The 22,306-nt window shown below is 35.1% G+C and overlaps 1 protein-coding gene and 2 long non-coding RNA genes across 3 annotated transcripts; all 3 read right to left on the bottom strand.

Annotated features, from left to right (window-relative positions):
* Window positions 1-934: 934 nt before the first annotated feature.
* On the bottom strand, window positions 935-3,885 carry LOC126659720 (probable indole-3-pyruvate monooxygenase YUCCA4). The gene is made up of 4 exons (XM_050353057.2): window positions 2,928-3,885; window positions 2,563-2,811; window positions 2,130-2,252; window positions 935-1,415 (listed from the first exon to the last, which is right to left on the bottom strand). The coding sequence occupies exons 1-4, from the start codon at window positions 3,585-3,587 to the stop codon at window positions 1,188-1,190; spliced, it is 1,260 nt and encodes a 419-aa protein (XP_050209014.1). The 5' UTR covers window positions 3,588-3,885; the 3' UTR covers window positions 935-1,187.
* A 7,320-nt stretch (window positions 3,886-11,205) lies between these two features.
* Window positions 11,206-13,771, bottom strand: LOC130014884 (uncharacterized). The gene is made up of 2 exons (XR_008789577.1): window positions 13,571-13,771; window positions 11,206-11,522 (listed from the first exon to the last, which is right to left on the bottom strand). It is a non-coding gene; the product is annotated as an uncharacterized LOC130014884 (long non-coding RNA).
* A 5,738-nt stretch (window positions 13,772-19,509) lies between these two features.
* On the bottom strand, window positions 19,510-22,075 carry LOC130014883 (uncharacterized). Its single transcript, XR_008789576.1, has 2 exons — window positions 21,875-22,075; window positions 19,510-19,826 (listed from the first exon to the last, which is right to left on the bottom strand). It is a non-coding gene; the product is annotated as an uncharacterized LOC130014883 (long non-coding RNA).
* Between the last annotated feature and the right edge of the window lie 231 nt (window positions 22,076-22,306).

The raw sequence follows: 22,306 nt of genomic DNA, 5'->3' as shown, positions 1-22,306 counted from the left end.
TCCCAGAATTTCGGTTTTGTTTCTTAAAAAATTAAAAATTTCGGTTCGGTCGGTTCCGATTAACCGAATGCACATCCCTAATTATATGTGACCAAATATATTCACATAATACTTATAACTTATTAATTGTTATTTATTGTATGAAGATTTATGTTTATTTTGGAGGTTTGTTGTTTATTTTTTTTAACTGAACTGATTAATTTATTGATTTTAATTAAAATTAAATTAACTGTATCAATCAAAATTGAAAATATAAGATCAAACGACTAACTTAGTCGGTTAATTTGGTTAAAATATAAAAAAGTATACAATTTTATGTTACTTCGATTAACCAAAATTTTAAAATTTTAAGTTTTTAACCATAATCAAACTGCAAAAATATATTGATCAAACCCAAAATTATAATTTTAATCAAATTCAATCAAAATAGATCGATTAAACATATTATTTCGATTTATCCTACCGAATGATCCCCCCCTTCTCCCCCGCGAACTAAGACTTTATAGTAAAATAAATCTATTGTCTTTGTAAATAAATGATCGACGAGCATGGTATACATAGTACTAAAGACAACGATTTATTTACTTCTTAAATTTGACCAAAAAAAAAATCAAATAAGACTAACCTTGTTGCTTTGGATAAAAATATTTTTAGAATAGTCATTTTGACTCGTTTTACTCTTTTAATTTCAATTAATATATCATGCTTCAATAATTTTCTACAACCTCAACTTCATTTTTATATCATGTTTCAATAATTTTCTACCATCTCAGTTGAGGTGTAAAATGAACTAAAAACTAATTTTGGGAGTTTTTTTTATTCAAAACCATAACTTAAGTTTTATTTTGTTCATTAAAAAATGGTTTATAATAAATCTTGATCAAATGGGTGTGAGAGTTGGATGACTGATTGAGGTCTAAGAAAAAAATGGAAATAGACAAAAAAGAAGTTTATTAAAGAAAATTATTTTGTACAAAGTTAACAAAGATACATGAGAAGAAGTTGATGTTAACCCTTCATACAAAATTGGTAGATTTACAAGAACTAAATTAACCATAAGCAACAACAAAAAATTACAGAAAATTGGGAATTAGTTCTGTTGCCTTCTCTGAACAGTAAAATCTCCCAAGGTAAAAAACAAACCTACTCTATCAAGTTTACCAAATTTTCATCTTCTTTTCCTTTTTTTATTTTATCCCTAGCAGGATAAAATTGGAATTACAAGATTTATTTCTGTCCTTAATTACCCTCCATTGCTCAGATTCAGATATATCTTGTGCAATATTAACAGCATCAGAAGCCGTTCCTAATAACCCTTTTCTTGTGAATCCAACGGTGTACAACCCATTGTCTCCTTTCCATCCCTTAGGAAAGGGTGTTTTAGGCATTCCATCTTTTGTGAAAAAATCACATCCCTGCCATCAACAAAATCACATTATAAGATTAGTAACTAATTAAATCATATTCCTCCTAAGAGTGCATTCAATTTGAACCGAATCAAACTAGTTAGTTCAGTTAATGTTTTTTTAGCTTGATTTGCGTTGAAATTAAACTGAATTTTTCATATTTAAAGCCGAACTGAACAGAAAAATGCATTGATATGTGCACTAGTATCAAACCAAATTTATCGATGCGGTTTGATTTTTTTGGTATACATTCAATTTTTCAACACTCTTATCCCATATACATAACCCAATGATAAAAATGTTCTTCATTTTTTTTCAGTGGAATAAAATATAATTATTTAAATTAATGAATCAAATTAAGTTAAAGCCATAAAATAAAACAGATCCTTGTCAATTTTGGTCTAGAAATAACAAAAAATGACAGTTTTCTAGGACAATTTGAAGCAAATTTTGTAATATGTATGTCATGAAAGCAACATATCATAGAAAACAAATTTCTCCTATGAAGAAATAAAAAGGGTACGTTCCAGAAAAATGTAGTAATCCCAAAAGGACCTAACTGATTTTATTCCCTTTTGCATGGAAAAAAGGAGATTTTTCTGCAGCCTTCTGCATTCTGTGCATGTGTCCAAATGCAGAAAGGGATTGATGATTCATATAAGAGACCGGTAGAATTAACACTAAAAATAAAATTAGTTTTATTGATTTATTTTCATTAATTACCTTGAGCCAATTAGGCACATTGCTTTTGTACCCAGTTGCTAAGATTATTGAATCAAACTTCTTTTCTTGTCCGTCCATAAATTTCACTTCATTTCTTGTTATCTCTTTTATACCTTCCATCACCTGAAAAAAAAAAAAAACCTTAACAATGTTAGTACTATACTACATTAAAACAAAAGGGCATTTCCGTAAGGTTAAATTGAAAAACTCTGAAATAGAAAAGGGCATTTCCAAAATGTTAAAACGGAAAACAGTGAAATATAAAAGTTCATGTCCGAAATGTTAAAACGGAAATCGGTAAAATAGAAAAGGGCATTTTCGAAATGTTGCTTCGGAAAATGGTGAAATACAAAAGGGCATTTCTGAACAGGAAAATATGTTTGTTCAAAACGTAGGATTCAATAAGTTTATGTGTGCGGTAAGAATAAGTTACCTTAATTTTGCCTGATTTTATTTGAGAAAGTGCGCCGACGTCAAGAACGGGAGTCTTTCCGGTTACATTTTTAAGCTCGAGCGGGCCGGTTTTAGGTCTCCGGAGACCTAATTGATCAGTATTGCCTATAGTGAAATTAGCCACAAGTAGTAGCAACTTATCAACTAGTCTTAATGGCAACCACTTAAGAAGTGTCATTGCTACTGTAAAGGTTGACATCCCAAACATCTCTCTTGGTAAAACATGAACCTGTTTATACACAACCAAAAAAGAAATTTAAAAAGTTAAACACCAAATAAATATATAACCAAAATCATTAAAAATAAATGAATTTCAAATATTAAAATTAAAAAAAAAAAACTTACTGTGTTCCTAACAACCATGTGAGGAATTGCATTATACCTACAAAGGTCTAAACTAACCTCCATACCAGAATTACCACAACCAACAACTAAAACCCTTTGATTCATAAACTCAGACCCAGATTTATAAACACTGGTATGAATAATAGGACCGTTAAACTTTTCCATGCCAGAAATTTCAGGAATTACCGGCTCGGCATTTTCACCAGTAGCAACAATAAGCCAATAAGAAATATATTCTTTATCTTGAGTTTTAACTCTCCAGAACCCGTTAACGGTGTCGAATTCAGCTCTCACAACAGCTTGATTGAACTTGGGTTTGATAGAGAAGTGTGAAGCGTAAGACTCCATGTAAGATACGAACTGGTGTTTAGAAGGGTATTTAGGGAAGTTTTTAGGGAAATTCATAAGTGGAAGTTGACAAAACTGTTTGGGAAGATGAAGTTTGAGACGATCGTAGGTTTTAGTTTGCCAAAGAGAAGCTATACAGTCGGATTTTTCAAGAATTAATGAAGAGATTTTGTGTGTATGAGATAAACAAGCTGCCGCTGCTAAACCAGATGGTCCGGCTCCTATTATTATCGGTCCTTCTTGAATCTTTATTATTTCTTGATTCGAATTCAAGAACCTGAAATGTTGTTGTTCTTTACAGGAAGAGCCCATGTTGAAAATCCCAAGAAAATTTTCAAGAAAATAGAGAAAGATTTTGTTGAAGTTTGCCAAATAGTAGGTCTGTTTCTTGAATCTGTAAGATGAAGATTTAAAGAAAGATAGGGAAGAAAAGGGGGAAAGATGGGGAAATGGTGTGAGTGAAGTGAAGGCGTGAAGTTAAAGGAAAAGGATTTGGTATTCTGAATATCAAGGCTCTTTCTTCTCAGACTGTGTTTTGCAGAGTTTTTTCTTTTTTCTTTTTGGGTTGGAGTAGGCGATGAGCAAAACATGACATATAAATACATTTATGTCACCTCCTTTTTCATTCAATTTTTCTTTTTTCATTTCCAATAAATTTTATCACCATTTCTTATTTTGTTTTTTTCAATTTGCTATCATTCTCTACTTCCTCTATTAAAATACTTTTACTTTAATAACAACACATGTCCTTTTTATTTTTATTTCTCCTTCCGAAGAAAATAAAATATAGTATATTGTTTTATTTTAAAAGTCTCATTTATCTAATTGACCATTTATTTATTGATTGATTTTTTTTTAATTTAGCTTAAATGGTATAAGCATTGCCCGCATTGGACAGTAAACTGTCAAGGTCGTGGGTTCATTTCCTCCTACAAACGCTCCCCCTTCTCCAATTATATATATAAAAAAATATATCATACAACTAGTATATAATACCTTCTTTTTTAAATTACAATACAAAAACTCTTTGGAGTTTTAACATTGCTAATAAAATCAAGGTTCTTATCAGGCGGTTTATCCATGATGGTTTGCCACTTTACCTACATCTCAAGCATTAAATACGAGAATGCAACATGATTTCAAGTGTTAGGATTTCAAGTGTTGTTTTTGTGGTCAAGAAGAATCATTACTTCATCTCTTTTACCATTCTTCAATGAACAAAGGATCACTTTATCCCCCGAACTTTGCACAAAGTATCAAAAACGTTCAAATTGAAAAAACTGGATCACTTTTACCCTGAACTTGACAAAACCGGCTCAAAAACCCCCTTTATGTTGACGTGGCACTTAATTGAAGTGTGAGATTTATAAAATCATAATTAACTCTAATTAATCACACTTAAATACTATTAATTCTAACTAAATTTTCAGGGATCTTTTTGAACTTTTTCTAAAAAAGTTTGAATTTTTTTTTCTTTCTCTTCAACAGATTGGCCGGAAAATTTTCCGGCCAACCTGTTGAAAAAAAAAAACATGCCCGCCGGTGGAACAAACCCACCGGCGGGTTTCCATAGTCATCTGGGTTCGCCTCAGACAAACCCATCGAGGAGGAGCTGCTGCTCCTCACCGGAGCAGTAGCTCCTCTTTAAAAATTATTTTTTTATTAAAAATAATAAAGTACATAACTAAAAAAATTTGATTATTTTTGTAAAATATACAAAATGGTCCTCTTTATTTTTAATTAACATCAATTCGATTTGTAAAGTTTTAAAATAAAAAGGATTCATTTGTTTTTTTTCAATTATTAGGTATTAATTTAAAATGAGTTAACAAAAATTTGGATCTTTTTAAACCTTTTGTCATTAAAAACCATATAGGAAAAGAAAACCACTATCAAAAACCGGAGAGTGATTCTCACTCTCTTAGGTGAGAGTGGGGAGGAGTGTTTTTGTATCAAATTTGACAAGTTCAGAATAAAAATGATTCTATTTTGCTAATTTGGACGCTTTTGATACTTTGTGCTAAGTTCGGGGGGGGGGGGGGTAAAGTGATCCTTTGTTCATTATCCAATGCTTAATTTAAATGGTTTGCATCTCTTTTAACCTTTCACTCTTTAGAGTGGACTTCTCCTTTATTTTCACAAAGTTTGCTTCATATTTCAAAGGGCTTAATTTAATATCAATGTATAGTTCGGGTTATTCCATGATTATATTATGTTATCTCCTATTGTTTTGTTGGAAATCGAGAAATGCAATGGTGTTGGTGTAACATTAATACCGATTGTTGAATATTTAGTATTAATTGTCGTGACCGGTTTATAGCCGGATTGGTATGCGCAATGGACCGAAACCATTTGGTAGACATTTAATCATGAATTTGATCAATAAATAGAAATATAGCAAATAAATAACACAAGACATTTACATGGTTCGACATTAAAGTAAACATTCACGGACAAAAAAATCAAGTCATCCACTAATTATCAAAATGAGTACAAAAATGATTGTAAATCACTAAATAGAGAATATTTTTAATAAATATGTTTTAGAAGAAAACTCATAAAGTGTCCAACTCTCTATAAAAAATAACCCAAAAAGGTCAGGAATAATTTATATTTTTCATATTACACACCCTGTTCTTTTCCTTTATTCACATTAATATCTACATTGTGTGTTCAGTTCTTTTTAGTTGTATGTATTCTAAAAGATGAATAAGGTGTGACATATTTAGGGAACAAAACAATTTATATGGCATTAGGTATTAATTTTAATTAGATTATACTTTCTAATTAGCCAATGATAATAAAGTTATCATTCACCCAAATACTCCATAATAAAGTCTTAATACAATTAAATTTGTAGGTATATTCCAACAATCTACACCTTAATTTGAATTCTCCAATAAACTATGATTACTGTTGTGCTCTACTTTCTCCATTTTAAATTCAAACTGAATTTATTCCAAAAGATATAGTATTTGAGAAGGACCATACAAACTTTAAGAACGTCTTGAACTTGATGAAACTGAATTAACTTGAAGATTTACTATCTTCAGGTGTATCAATTAAAACTTCACGAAACTTCGAATTTTGTTAGTTTTAAAACTGATAACAGAAACAAACGTTATTAGTAGCCTATAATGAACAAATAAAAAAAACAAATATTGAGATTGTAGCATGTCCTTAATCTTCAAAAGTCGACCAACCCAATGAGCATACATCACAAGTGCAACATCCAATCTCACTTCATCGCCAAATAAGCCACAAAACTCGTCGTTTTATATACTGAGATACTAGACATGTACATTTAGAAAACATTTTGAACATATATTATTGTTTTAACTGCCTCATTATGCATCTTGCCCTTAACTGAACCAACAACCAAAATTATGCATGTATTGAGTACTGTTACCCATAACTACACTTCACTATCAACTTAGTTGTAGTCTGAAAACCAATTGAAATTGGCAGACATGCGATGTGAACAACCTAAATCTGCATAAATTTCGGATTAAAAAAATATTCTGCTACAAATATAGACTAAACTGGTTCTCATCCGATTATCTCTAAACAAATTGACTTATGAGCGATCCAATAGTGACACTTAGGGGTGTAAATGAACCGAGCCGTTCGCGAGCAGCTCGGTGTTCGGCTCGATAAGAGCTCGGTTCATGTTCGTTCGTATTCTAAACGAACCGAGCTCGAACTTGATTTTATGTTCGTTAATATAAACGAGCCGAACATGAACATAGTGGTGTTCGGCTCGTTTATGTTCGCGAACAGCTCGAATAAGAGTTCATAAACAAGCTCGTGAACAAGCTCGATTAAGAGTTCGTAAACAAGTTCGTGAACGAACTCGTATATAGTTCACGAACAAGCTCGTTTAGAAACTCGATTAGGTGTTCGAGAACTAACTCATATTTAGATTAATTTGTATTATTATGTTTCTAATTTATTCAGCTCATATTCGTGAACGAATTCGATTAAATTGATTTTAATTTATTCAGCTCATATTCGTGTTTGTTCGTTTAAAAGTTCATGTTCGTTTGTTTATCCGTTAAACGAGCGGGCTCACGAATGAGCTCGTTCAGTACTTATCGAGTTCGTTCGCGAGTGTCACGACCCGATTCTCGGCGTCGAGACCGGCGCTAGGGAATGGGAGTGGTTGCTCCGAAACCCGTAGCAAGCCTTAAAAATAAATTAAAAATCACTTAAAATTTTTCGCGGAATTCAAATCATTTTCGAACATTTTAAAATCGCAGTTTAAAACGTTCTCATATAAATTACCATTTAAAACATGCACATAATTTTCTCTTTAATTATTGCATTTTAGTTTTCAAAACCATTTCTCTATGGTTTAACATGCATCTCACGTGCATACCATTTCACTATGGTAATTACTGCATTTCACTATGCAGGCCATTTCTCTAATGGACTTAACTGCATTTCACTATGCAGATGCGTTCGCCGCATTTTATTCAAGTGCAGTCGCTCGGACTTTCGCACAACATTCACATATTACATATTATCAGAGTTTAAGCGTTATAATAAAATATAAAGCATAAATAAGTCCAACGACTACTAAGGTATCACCGTTCATTTATTCTAGCTACTGCAACTCTAGACACATAAAGGAAAGGTCATTCTCACTTATACAAGCCAGGGATTTCCGGAACAAGAAATTGGAAATCCACACGTCAAACTACTCGCCTGTAAAAATATTAAATTCAACGGGGTCAGTTATAAAAACTGGTGAATGCGTACAACATGTACTAATAAACATTAATATGAAAGCAATGCATTCCAGATTACCGATTCATATGAAACCCTAAACCATGATTCATGTTCCTATATGCTTTCAACACAGGAAACATAAATATTCCATTTTTTTTCCATTCCATTCGGGTTAACCTTTTATTTTTCTTTGGCCGTATTTATTTTCTCTTTTTGTACTTTTAGCCAGTCAAATCCGATTATTCTTATTTTACGTATTTGAAAGTCCCAGACTCTTCTTACAATACAACGGATCTTCAACTGATCTTCAACTGATGATAACCAAAAATTCATAATGACCGTATCTTGTTCTGAATGCAGTCTTTGGAATATCATCATTTCTGATCTTCAACTGATGATAACCAGACCTCAGATCAATCTTTGAAAAGTACCTCGCTCCTTGCAATTGATCGAATAAATCGTCAATTCTGGGTAAAGGATACTTATTCTTGATTGTGACCTTATTGAGTTGTCTGTAATCTATACAGAGTCTCATTGATCCATCCTTCTTCTTCACAAACAACACAGGTGCTCCCCAAGGTGAGACACTTGGTCGTATAAATCCACGATCAATCAATTCTTCTAATTGATCCTTCAACTCCTTTAGTTCTGCTGGTGCCATACGATACGGAGGTATCGATATTGGACTTGTACCAGGAACTAGATCAATACAGAATTCAATCTCTCGATCTGGTGGTAATCCAGGTAACTCTTCTGGAAACACATCAGAATACTCCGAAACTACTGGTACATCATTCACATTTCCAACTTCCTTCTGAACATCTCGTACCAGAGCTAAAAATCCTTGACATCCTTTACTTAACATCTTTCTCGCTTTCAAAGCCGAGACTAAACTCTTTGGGGTTTCCAACTTCTCTCCCCGTATAGAGATAAGTTCAGTTCCAGGTGCATGGAACGTCACTATCTTTTCTCTACAATCCACATTCGCATAATGTTGCGACAACCAATCCATTCCTAGGATGACGTCGAATTCTAAAACATTAAGCAACAACAAATCCGCAAGCAATTCTCGCTCTCCAATTAACACAGGACACGACGGATAAACTACAGTAACGTCTATGCTTTCGCCTACAGGTGTAGCTACTAACAATGGGTTTTGCAAAATCACAGGTTGAATTCCTAATTTTAATGCAAAACTCGACGATACAAATGAATGCGTAGCACCGGGATCAAATAAAATTGATGCATCATGCGAGGATATTGAAAATATACCTTGCACTACCGCATTCGACGCATTCGCCTCTTGAGGATTGATCGCAAAAACTCTAGCCTGCCCCCCGCTAGCAGTTGCTCCAGATCCTCGTCCGCCTGTGGTCCTTCCTCCACCACGATTACCAAAACCATATCCTCTTCCACGTTGTCCATTAAACACATTCTGGTTCTGTGCCTGCCCAGACACTGCAGGATATACAGGTCTAGGTTGTTGAAACACTGGTTGAACAACACTAGCACTTGAACCTTGTGGTCCAGACATAGGACATTCTCTTGAGAAATGACCTTGCTGCCCACACGTGTAACAACCTCTCGTCATAAAGCATACCCCAAAATGCTTCTTCCCACAAGTATTACATAGTGGTACTGTTCCTCCTGAACTTCGTCCACTAGAACTTGATCCAGACATACTGAACCTCCTATCTTTCTTTCCTTTCTTAAATCCTTTACGATATGGTCCAGTGAACCTGTTCGTATTCGAACTAGCAGTTCCTTCTCTTACGAACTCACCAGTAACATTGATCTTTCCAAATTGGATCAAAGTACTTTCCATCTGACGTGCACTATCGATGATTTGCACCAAATCCTTCCTAACATCAGATAGCAATCCAATATATTCGGGTCCTAGCCCCTTAATAAACCTTGAATTCACCCTATCTCTATCCAACATCAGATCAGGTGTGAAACGACTCAATCTTGTGAACTCCGTCACATACTCCTGCACCGTCTTTCCTATCTTGTTCAAATTCAACAACTTCTCTCGATGATTCTCCGTTACTGAAAACGGCAGAAAGAAATCCTTAAATCGAGTGACAAATTCATTCCAAGTCATCTCTCCCATACTTGGTTGAATATGCCTTTGAAACCAATCCTTCGCAGATCCTTTTACTGACATCTCCACCATCAGTATAGACTGTCTTTCACTAGCATTAAGACGTCTAGCATTCATCTCTACTTCATCCAAGAAATCTAATGCATCGTTTGATCCGTCAAACTTCATGGGCTTGAGCCTCATGTAAGCCATAACGAGATCACGATCAACATTAGCACCAACTCTCTGCTGTTGATAATCCAACTGCTATCTGTGCATATTCTGCACTTCCACTTGATTCGTTTGCATGGCTGCTATGCCAGCTAAAAATTGTTCGAAATCAAAGCCCGGAATATTAAAATTAGGCCCACGGCCTCTACCACGACCTCGACCACGTCCACGTCCACGACCACGACCTTCGCCTGCTGCGGGTATCGCATCGTTATGAACGGACTCCTCCTCATGAACATTCTCCTCTTGAATGTTTTCCTCATGCTGATCAGCCATTCTGATCAAAGCACGTCGTCTATTAAAAATCTATCTAAGCGTTCTAATCGTATACTACCAGGCTCTACTTACTCCTAACAAGCATACAGACTCGATCCTAGAGCACAGCTGGGAATATTTAAAACAAATGATGACTTAACAAATGACATGACAGAAACTTATATGTTGCAGTAGACTCTATATATATTAATTTCCTAGGTTCACATTCCAAACGGTATATTACAATGATACCACCTTTCACATATTAGTAATGGTTTAAGATTATAAACCATCACTTTGATATCAAACTCGACAATGGCCCGTTTTTCGACCATTGCTCTGATACCACCTTTGTCACGACCCGATTCTCGGCATCGAGATCGGCGCTAGGGAATGGGAGTGGTTGCTCCGAAACCCGTAGCAAGCCTTAAAAATACATTAAAAATCACTTAAAAATTTTCGCGGAATTCAAATCATTTTCGAACATTTTAAAATCGCAGTTTAAAACGTTCTTATAAAAATTACCATTTAAAACATGCACATAATTTTCTCTTTAATTATTGCATTTTAGTTTCAAAAACCATTTCTCTATGGTTTATCATGCATCTCAAAATGCGTACCATCATACTATGGTAATTACTGCATTTCACTATGCAGGCCATTTCTCTAATGGACTTAACTGCATTTCATTATGCAGATGCGTTCGCCGCATTTTATTCAAGTGCAGTCGCTCGGACTTCGCACAGCATTCACATATTACATATTATCAGAGTTTAAGCGTTATAATAAAATATAAAGCATAAATAAGTCCAACGACTACTAAGGTATCACCGTTCATTATTCTAGCTACTGCAACTCTAGACACACAAAGGAAAGTCATTCTCACTTTATTCAAGTCAGGGATTTCCGGAACAAGAAATTGGAAATCCACACCTCAAACTACTCGCCTGTAAAAATATTAAATTCAACGGGGTCAGTTATAAAAACTGGTGAATGCGTACAACATGTACTAATAAACATTAATATGAAAGCAATGCATTCCAGATTACCGATTCATATGAAACCCTAAACCATGATTCATGTTCCTATATGCTTTCAACACAGGAAACATAAATATTCCATTTTTTTTCCATTCCATTCGGGTTAACCTTTTATTTTTCTTAGGCCGTATTTATTTTCTCTTTTTGTACTTTTAGCCAGTCAAATCCGATTATTCTTATTTTACGTATTTGAAAGTCCCAGACTCTTCTTACAATACAACGGATTTCGGCAGTACATAAATACTGTCGCCAATTTCACTTTTTTTTAATAAAAGGTTCAACCTCTCAGATCTCGGCAGTTTGCTGACTGCCTTTGGTCGTCTATATTCCGTTGCCTCTGAAGATCTGCCATATGTCTAGGCCGTCGCCTGACTTCCAGACCGTCGTCCAGATTTCCACATACCATTTTCACATGCAACCCATTCTAAATGCAATACCGGTGATCACACAGCACTATTGCCGCCCAATAGTAAGCACGTTTCAATGAATCTAAATCGGTTTCAACACTATGAATAGTTCATGCGATTTAAATTCAAAATAAAATAAAGCATTTGCAAATCATGTAAAGCAGTTCGCAATATTTTTAATACTAATATTTAGCAGTATAAGTTGTAAACACACTCACAGTACTCGCTTATTCCAAATATTAAAAATACCACCCGTCGAATATTCAAAAACTTTGCTCGCCGGTTTCCGCGACAAAACTCGCCGGATCTAATTTAGAGATTAAACATTAATAAATGTATTAACTCTAAATTCTAGGATAAACTCTAGAACGACTCAACCATATAACCACATAATCACAAACCAAATTTGATTCCGACTATCTATATCCGCGTCATCGTATTTCTATACGATACACCACGTAGTTTATTTATTTCAATAAATAAACATGGAATTATAATTCCATATAATTCTAACACACATTCAATTCACATAGTTTTCTAAAAACACACTTTTAGAAAATCTCATCAAACATATCACAATTCAAAAATAACCAAAAATATTTTTCCATAAAATATTTTTGACCCGGGGCTCGGCCCCCCCTTATTTTCTGCCAAAAACATTTCGGCACTAACTGCTGCCAACTGAGTTTAGGACTGAGCCAACATGCTCTATCCCCTCTACTCATACTCCGGTCACCGTATTCCGGTGGTTTTGGCCGGAAAACTCAAAAACGCTTAAAACGCTTAAAAATCCATTTTAAGCCATTTTAACACCGAAATTCACCAAAATCATTTTCAAATACATTTTTAATTTTTATCTTGTAAAAACAGCAACCCAAAATTTTAAAATAATATTTTTCATTATTTTAACCATTAAAACCGAAATATCAATTAATAATCAAAACCGATTATTAATCCGTCAAAACACTTCACAAAAATCATTTAAACTCCACAAATAATTATCAAACACATTTCATAAATTTTTCACAAATATTTTCTGCCCAGAAATTAAAATGACAGTTTTACCCTTTTTCATCAAATTTTAGCCGAATAGAGTTATTAAAAATTAAACCCGATTATTAAACCGCTAAAAATTAACCATCAACCATTTAATTTACATCAACCACAAATATAACTCATCCATGAACAAAATTATTTCCAGAAATTAAAAATCAATTTATTTACCCTTTTTAAGCTATTTTTAAGCTTTAAAACAATTAAAAATCGAAACCCAACTAATTAAATTTACACCCGAAATGTTTAACATTTTTAATCCACAAAAATCACACTTTAAAGCATATATAAATCTCAACATATAGATCAGCCCAGAAATTTAAATAAATAATTTAATTTTCACGGAAAAAATATTTTAAAACCGTAACCCATTAAACTAGTAGTTAAAACTAACTAATTATCCATCAAACATCAAATATAAACCATCCTAAGCATGTTTCTAAGATTCAACCAACATCAGCAACTAAAAACTAAGATTTGAGCTTGAAATTATACCTCAAACGAACATGCAAACACACACACACGATCTACGCAATATTCCCGACAATTTTCGTGAAGAAAGTTTTGAGAGAAAATCAAAGAATAAAGCTTGGTGTTTGTGGTTATGGTGTATTCGGCACCCACAAGAAAATGAAGAAGACAAATGAAGACTTGGGCACCAAGTTTGTGTAGGAAAAATATCTAGATATTTATTTGAAGTTTCAATTATTTACAAGTTTGCCATTATGGCATTCTTGTAAATAATTCGAACTCTAGGGGCAAAATAAACTCAACTTTACCAAATATTCAAAAACGTTAAATCATATCATATGGGCTGAGTTAAAATATTTTTGGGCCTTTAAAAATATTTAAAATAATTATTTTTACGGTTTTTAGTGAAAAATCGCAAAATTCACTTTTAACACGTAAAATTGCCAAAAATCACATTTAAGGCAAACACATAGCAAACCACATTTTCGCACGTATAAATTCATCACGTGAATTTATTCACTATTTTCGAGGTCCTAATTAATTAAAATCGGACACACACGAAAATAAACGCTAAAAATTCTACGGGGTATTACATTCACCCCTCCTTATAAGAAATTCGTCCTCGAATTTCAAAACAAACTATTACCTTGAGCAAACAAGTGGGGATATCGTTTCCGCATATCCGCCTCTGTTTCCCACGTACACTCCTCAATTGTACGGCTCCTCCAGAGCACTTTTACCAAAGGTATCTCCTTACTACGGAGTTTCCTAATCTGGGTATCAACAATTTCTACGGGTTCTTCCTCATAAGATAGTTCCTCGTCTATCTCAACCTCTTGAGGTTGAATAAGTCTATGAGGGTCAGGTATATACTTCCTAAGCATCGACACGTGAAACACTGGATGTACTTGCGACATCTCAGACGGTAATGCTAACTTATAAGCTACCGCTCCCATTCGCTCAATAACCTCATAAGGTCCTGCATACCTCGGCGCTAGCTTTCCTTTCTTTCCAAATCGGATTACACCTTTCATAGGTGATATTTTAAGAAACACAAAATCTCCGACTTGAAATTCTATATCCTTTCTCCTCACATCAGCATAGCTCTTTTGCCGACTAAATGCAGTTTCTAAACGTTGCTTAATCAACGGCACTTTCTCAGACGTAATCTGAACAATTTCAGCTCCTGTCAACTTTCTTTCTCCAACTTCTTCCCAACAAATTGGAGATCTACACTTACGTCCATACAACGCCTCATACGGTGCCATCTCAATACTGGAATGATAACTATTGTTATATGAAAACTCTACTAACGGTAGATACTCATCCCAATGGCCTCCGAAATCTAAAACGCACATTCTTAACATATCCTCCAAAGTCTGGATAGTCCTTTCAGACTGTCCATCTGTCTGGGGATGAAACGCTGTACTAAAATCTAAACGCGTTCCTAAAGCCTCTTGCAGACTTTGCCAAAATCGAGATGTAAAAACTGATCCTCGATCTGACACAATTGACACAGGAACTCCATGTAAACTGACCACTTTGTCAATATAAATCTGTGCCAATTTCGCTGCCGTATAGGTAACCTTGATCGGAATGAAATGAGCCGACTTTGTCATTCGATCAACGATAACCCATATCGAATCAAAACCATGTTGCGACTTAGGCAATCCAACGACAAAATCCATGGTTATTCTTTCCCATTTCCATTCTGGTATTGGTAATTGTTGCAAAAATCCAAATGGTCTCTGATGTTCCAACTTCACTTGTTGGCATATCGGACACTTAGCAACAAACTCTGCTATATCTCTTTTCATACCATTCCACCAATACATCTGCTTAACATCGTGATACATCTTGGTAGAACCAGGATGAACACTATACTTAGATCCATGTGCCTCCATCATAATTCTCTGTTTCAACTCCTCTACATTTGGTACGCACACCCTTGTACCAAATTTCAGAATACCATCTTTCAAATTATACTCAGAGTTCATTCCCTTTTGAACTTCTGCAATAACATGCTTTAGTTGAGGATCCGTTGTCTGAAGTTCCTTAATCTGATCATTCAATGTAGGTTTAATCGTCATTTGAGCTAACAAATTCCCCAAATACGAAACCTCTAATTGAACTCCTTGATCAAACAACGAATGCACTTCTCTAATCATTGGTCTCTTCTCAACTAAAGTAACATGAGCTAAACTTCCTGCTGATTTTCTACTCAACGCATCAGCAACTACGTTAGCTTTGCCAGGATGATACTGTATCGTACAGTCATAATCCTTTAGCAACTCCATCCACCTCCTCTGCCTGAGATTCAACTCTCTCTGATCAAATATGTATTTCAGACTCTTGTGATCAGTGAATATTTCGCATTTTGCTCCATATAGGTAATGTCTCCAAATCTTTAATGCGAATATCACTGCTGCTAATTCTAGATCATGGGTTGGATAATTAACTTCATGCTTTTTCAACTGGCGAGAAGCATAAGCTATCACTCGTCCATGTTGCATTAGTACACATCCTAACCCGATCCTAGAAGCATCACAATAGACTGTAAGTCTATCACTACCTTCTGGTAATGCCAGAACTGGAGCTGTTGTCAAACACTCCTTCAGCTTCTGGAAACTCACTTCACATTGATCAGTCCAAATGAACTTCGCGTTCTTCTGAGTCAGCTTAGTTAATGGTGCAGACAACTTAGAAAAGTCTTGCACAAACCGTCTATAATAACCAGCTAAACCCAAGAAACTACGAATTTCTGTCACTGAACTTGGCCTTTTCCAATCCATCACAGCTTCAATCTTTTTAGGATCCACCTTAATCCCACTTTGAGATACTACATGTCCCAAAAATGCTACCTCTTCTAACCAAAACTCACACTTCGAGAATTTGGCATAAAGCTGATGATCTCTCAAAGTTTGTAACACCATCCTTAAGTGTTGCGCATGCTCCTCCTCTGTGCGCGAATAAATCAAGATATCATCTATGAACACTATCACGAATTGATCTAGAAACGGTTTAAAAATCCGATTCATCAAATCCATGAAAGCCGCTGGTGCATTTGTCAATCCAAATGACATCACCAAAAATTCATAATGACCGTATCTTGTTCTGAATGCAGTCTTTGGAATATCATCATTTCTGATCTTCAACTGATGATAACCAGACCTCAGATCAATCTTTGAAAAGTACCTCGCTCCTTGCAATTGATCGAATAAATCGTCAATTCTGGGTAAAGGATACTTATTCTTGATTGTGACCTTATTGAGTTGTCTGTAATCTATACAGAGTCTCATTGATCCATCCTTCTTCTTCACAAACAACACAGGTGCTCCCCAAGGTGAGACACTTGGTCGTATAAATCCACGATCAATCAATTCTTCTAATTGATCCTTCAACTCCTTTAGTTCTGCTGGTGCCATACGATACGGAGGTATCGATATTGGACTTGTACCAGGAACTAGATCAATACAGAATTCAATCTCTCGATCTGGTGGTAATCCAGGTAACTCTTCTGGAAACACATCAGAATACTCCGAAACTACTGGTACATCATTCACATTTCCAACTTCCTTCTGAACATCTCGTACCAGAGCTAAAAATCCTTGACATCCTTTACTTAACATCTTTCTCGCTTTCAAAGCCGAGACTAAACTCTTTGGGGTTTCCAACTTCTCTCCCCGTATAGAGATAAGTTCAGTTCCAGGTGCATGGAACGTCACTATCTTTTCTCTACAATCCACATTCGCATAATGTTGCGACAACCAATCCATTCCTAGGATGACGTCGAATTCTAAAACATTAAGCAACAACAAATCCGCAAGCAATTCTCGCTCTCCAATTAACACAGGACACGACGGATAAACTACAGTAACGTCTATGCTTTCGCCTACAGGTGTAGCTACTAACAATGGGTTTTGCAAAATCACAGGTTGAATTCCTAATTTTAATGCAAAACTCGACGATACAAATGAATGCGTAGCACCGGGATCAAATAAAATTGATGCATCATGCGAGGATATTGAAAATATACCTTGCACTACCGCATTCGACGCATTCGCCTCTTGAGGATTGATCGCAAAAACTCTAGCCTGCCCCCCGCTAGCAGTTGCTCCAGATCCTCGTCCGCCTGTGGTCCTTCCTCCACCACGATTACCAAAACCATATCCTCTTCCACGTTGTCCATTAAACACATTCTGGTTCTGTGCCTGCCCAGACACTGCAGGATATACAGGTCTAGGTTGTTGAAACACTGGTTGAACAACACTAGCACTTGAACCTTGTGGTCCAGACATAGGACATTCTCTTGAGAAATGACCTTGCTGCCCACACGTGTAACAACCTCTCGTCATAAAGCATACCCCAAAATGCTTCTTCCCACAAGTATTACATAGTGGTACTGTTCCTCCTGAACTTCGTCCACTAGAACTTGATCCAGACATACTGAACCTCCTATCTTTCTTTCCTTTCTTAAATCCTTTACGATATGGTCCAGTGAACCTGTTCGTATTCGAACTAGCAGTTCCTTCTCTTACGAACTCACCAGTAACATTGATCTTTCCAAATTGGATCAAAGTACTTTCCATCTGACGTGCACTATCGATGATTTGCACCAAATCCTTCCTAACATCAGATAGCAATCCAATATATTCGGGTCCTAGCCCCTTAATAAACCTTGAATTCACCCTATCTCTATCCAACATCAGATCAGGTGTGAAACGACTCAATCTTGTGAACTCCGTCACATACTCCTGCACCGTCTTTCCTATCTTGTTCAAATTCAACAACTTCTCTCGATGATTCTCCGTTACTGATAACGGCAGAAAGAAATCCTTAAATCGAGTGACAAATTCATTCCAAGTCATCTCTCCCATACTTGGTTGAATATGCCTTTGAAACCAATCCTTCGCAGATCCTTTTACTGACATCTCCACCATCAGTATAGACTGTCTTTCACTAGCATTAAGACGTCTAGCATTCATCTCTACTTCATCCAAGAAATCTAATGCATCGTTTGATCCGTCAAACTTCATGGGCTTGAGCCTCATGTAAGCCATAACGAGATCACGATCAACATTAGCACCAACTCTCTGCTGTTGATAATCCAACTGCTATCTGTGCATATTCTGCACTTCCACTTGATTCGTTTGCATGGCTGCTATGCCAGCTAAAAATTGTTCGAAATCAAAGCCCGGAATATTAAAATTAGGCCCACGGCCTCTACCACGACCTCGACCACGTCCACGTCCACGACCACGACCTTCGCCTGCTGCGGGTATCGCATCGTTATGAACGGACTCCTCCTCATGAACATTCTCCTCTTGAATGTTTTCCTCATGCTGATCAGCCATTCTGATCAAAGCACGTCGTCTATTAAAAATCTATCTAAGCGTTCTAATCGTATACTACCAGGCTCTACTTACTCCTAACAAGCATACAGACTCGATCCTAGAGCACAGCTGGGAATATTTAAAACAAATGATGACTTAACAAATGACATGACAGAAACTTATATGTTGCAGTAGACTCTATATATATTAATTTCCTAGGTTCACATTCCAAACGGTATATTACAATGATACCACCTTTCACATATTAGTAATGGTTTAAGATTATAAACCATCACTTTGATATCAAACTCGACAATGGCCCGTTTTTCGACCATTGCTCTGATACCACCTTTGTCACGACCCGATTCTCGGCATCGAGATCGGCGCTAGGGAATGGGAGTGGTTGCTCCGAAACCCGTAGCAAGCCTTAAAAATACATTAAAAATCACTTAAAATTTTTCGCGGAATTCAAATCATTTTCGAACATTTTAAAATCGCAGTTTAAAACGTTCTTATAAAAATTACCATTTAAAACATGCACATAATTTTCTCTTTAATTATTGCATTTTAGTTTCAAAAACCATTTCTCTATGGTTTATCATGCATCTCAAAATGCGTACCATCATACTATGGTAATTACTGCATTTCACTATGCAGGCCATTTCTCTAATGGACTTAACTGCATTTCATTATGCAGATGCGTTCGCCGCATTTTATTCAAGTGCAGTCGCTCGGACTTCGCACAGCATTCACATATTACATATTATCAGAGTTTAAGCGTTATAATAAAATATAAAGCATAAATAAGTCCAACGACTACTAAGGTATCACCGTTCATTATTCTAGCTACTGCAACTCTAGACACACAAAGGAAAGTCATTCTCACTTTATTCAAGTCAGGGATTTCCGGAACAAGAAATTGGAAATCCACACCTCAAACTACTCGCCTGTAAAAATATTAAATTCAACGGGGTCAGTTATAAAAACTGGTGAATGCGTACAACATGTACTAATAAACATTAATATGAAAGCAATGCATTCCAGATTACCGATTCATATGAAACCCTAAACCATGATTCATGTTCCTATATGCTTTCAACACAGGAAACATAAATATTCCATTTTTTTTCCATTCCATTCGGGTTAACCTTTTATTTTTCTTAGGCCGTATTTATTTTCTCTTTTTGTACTTTTAGCCAGTCAAATCCGATTATTCTTATTTTACGTATTTGAAAGTCCCAGACTCTTCTTACAATACAACGGATTTCGGCAGTACATAAATACTGTCGCCAATTTCACTTTTTTTTAATAAAAGGTTCAACCTCTCAGATCTCGGCAGTTTGCTGACTGCCTTTGGTCGTCTATATTCCGTTGCCTCTGAAGATCTGCCATATGTCTAGGCCGTCGCCTGACTTCCAGACCGTCGTCCAGATTTCCACATACCATTTTCACATGCAACCCATTCTAAATGCAATACCGGTGATCACACAGCACTATTGCCGCCCAATAGTAAGCACGTTTCAATGAATCTAAATCGGTTTCAACACTATGAATAGTTCATGCGATTTAAATTCAAAATAAAATAAAGCATTTGCAAATCATGTAAAGCAGTTCGCAATATTTTTAATACTAATATTTAGCAGTATAAGTTGTAAACACACTCACAGTACTCGCTTATTCCAAATATTAAAAATACCACCCGTCGAATATTCAAAAACTTTGCTCGCCGGTTTCCGCGACAAAACTCGCCGGATCTAATTTAGAGATTAAACATTAATAAATGTATTAACTCTAAATTCTAGGATAAACTCTAGAACGACTCAACCATATAACCACATAATCACAAACCAAATTTGATTCCGACTATCTATATCCGCGTCATCGTATTTCTATACGATACACCACGTAGTTTATTTATTTCAATAAATAAACATGGAATTATAATTCCATATAATTCTAACACACATTCAATTCACATAGTTTTCTAAAAACACACTTTTAGAAAATCTCATCAAACATATCACAATTCAAAAATAACCAAAAATATTTTTCCGTAAAATATTTTTGACCCGGGGCTCGGCCCCCCCTTATTTTCTGCCAAAAACATTTCGGCACTAACTGCTGCCAACTGAGTTTAGGACTGAGCCAACATGCTCTATCCCCTCTACTCATACTCCGGTCACCGTATTCCGGTGGTTTTGGCCGGAAAACTCAAAAACGCTTAAAACGCTTAAAAATCCATTTTAAGCCATTTTAACACCGAAATTCACCAAAATCATTTTCAAATACATTTTTAATTTTTATCTTGTAAAAACAGCAACCCAAAATTTTAAAATAATATTTTTCATTATTTTAACCATTAAAACCGAAATATCAATTAATAATCAAAACCGATTATTAATCCGTCAAAACACTTCACAAAAATCATTTAAACTCCACAAATAATTATCAAACACATTTCATAAATTTTTCACAAATATTTTCTGCCCAGAAATTAAAATGACAGTTTTACCCTTTTTCATCAAATTTTAGCCGAATAGAGTTATTAAAAATTAAACCCGATTATTAAACCGCTAAAAATTAACCATCAACCATTTAATTTACATCAACCACAAATATAACTCATCCATGAACAAAATTATTTCCAGAAATTAAAAATCAATTTATTTACCCTTTTTAAGCTATTTTTAAGCTTTAAAACAATTAAAAATCGAAACCCAACTAATTAAATTTACACCCGAAATGTTTAACATTTTTAATCCACAAAAATCACACTTTAAAGCATATATAAATCTCAACATATAGATCAGCCCAGAAATTTAAATAAATAATTTAATTTTCACGGAAAAAATATTTTAAAACCGTAACCCATTAAACTAGTAGTTAAAACTAACTAATTATCCATCAAACATCAAATATAAACCATCCTAAGCATGTTTCTAAGATTCAACCAACATCAGCAACTAAAAACTAAGATTTGAGCTTGAAATTATACCTCAAACGAACATGCAAACACACACACACGATCTACGCAATATTCCCGACAATTTTCGTGAAGAAAGTTTTGAGAGAAAATCAAAGAATAAAGCTTGGTGTTTGTGGTTATGGTGTATTCGGCACCCACAAGAAAATGAAGAAGACAAATGAAGACTTGGGCACCAAGTTTGTGTAGGAAAAATATCTAGATATTTATTTGAAGTTTCAATTATTTACAAGTTTGCCATTATGGCATTCTTGTAAATAATTCGAACTCTAGGGGCAAAATAAACTCAACTTTACCAAATATTCAAAAACGTTAAATCATATCATATGGGCTGAGTTAAAATATTTTTGGGCCTTTAAAAATATTTAAAATAATTATTTTTACGGTTTTTAGTGAAAAATCGCAAAATTCACTTTTAACACGTAAAATTGCCAAAAATCACAT

The sequence above is a fragment of the Mercurialis annua genome, linkage group LG1-X (assembly GCF_937616625.2).
Source record: "Mercurialis annua linkage group LG1-X, ddMerAnnu1.2, whole genome shotgun sequence".
In the NCBI taxonomy this organism is placed as follows: Eukaryota; Viridiplantae; Streptophyta; class Magnoliopsida; order Malpighiales; family Euphorbiaceae; genus Mercurialis; species Mercurialis annua.
Note: the sequence above shows the minus strand (reverse complement) of the source record. Positions and strands in the feature narration are given on the sequence as shown.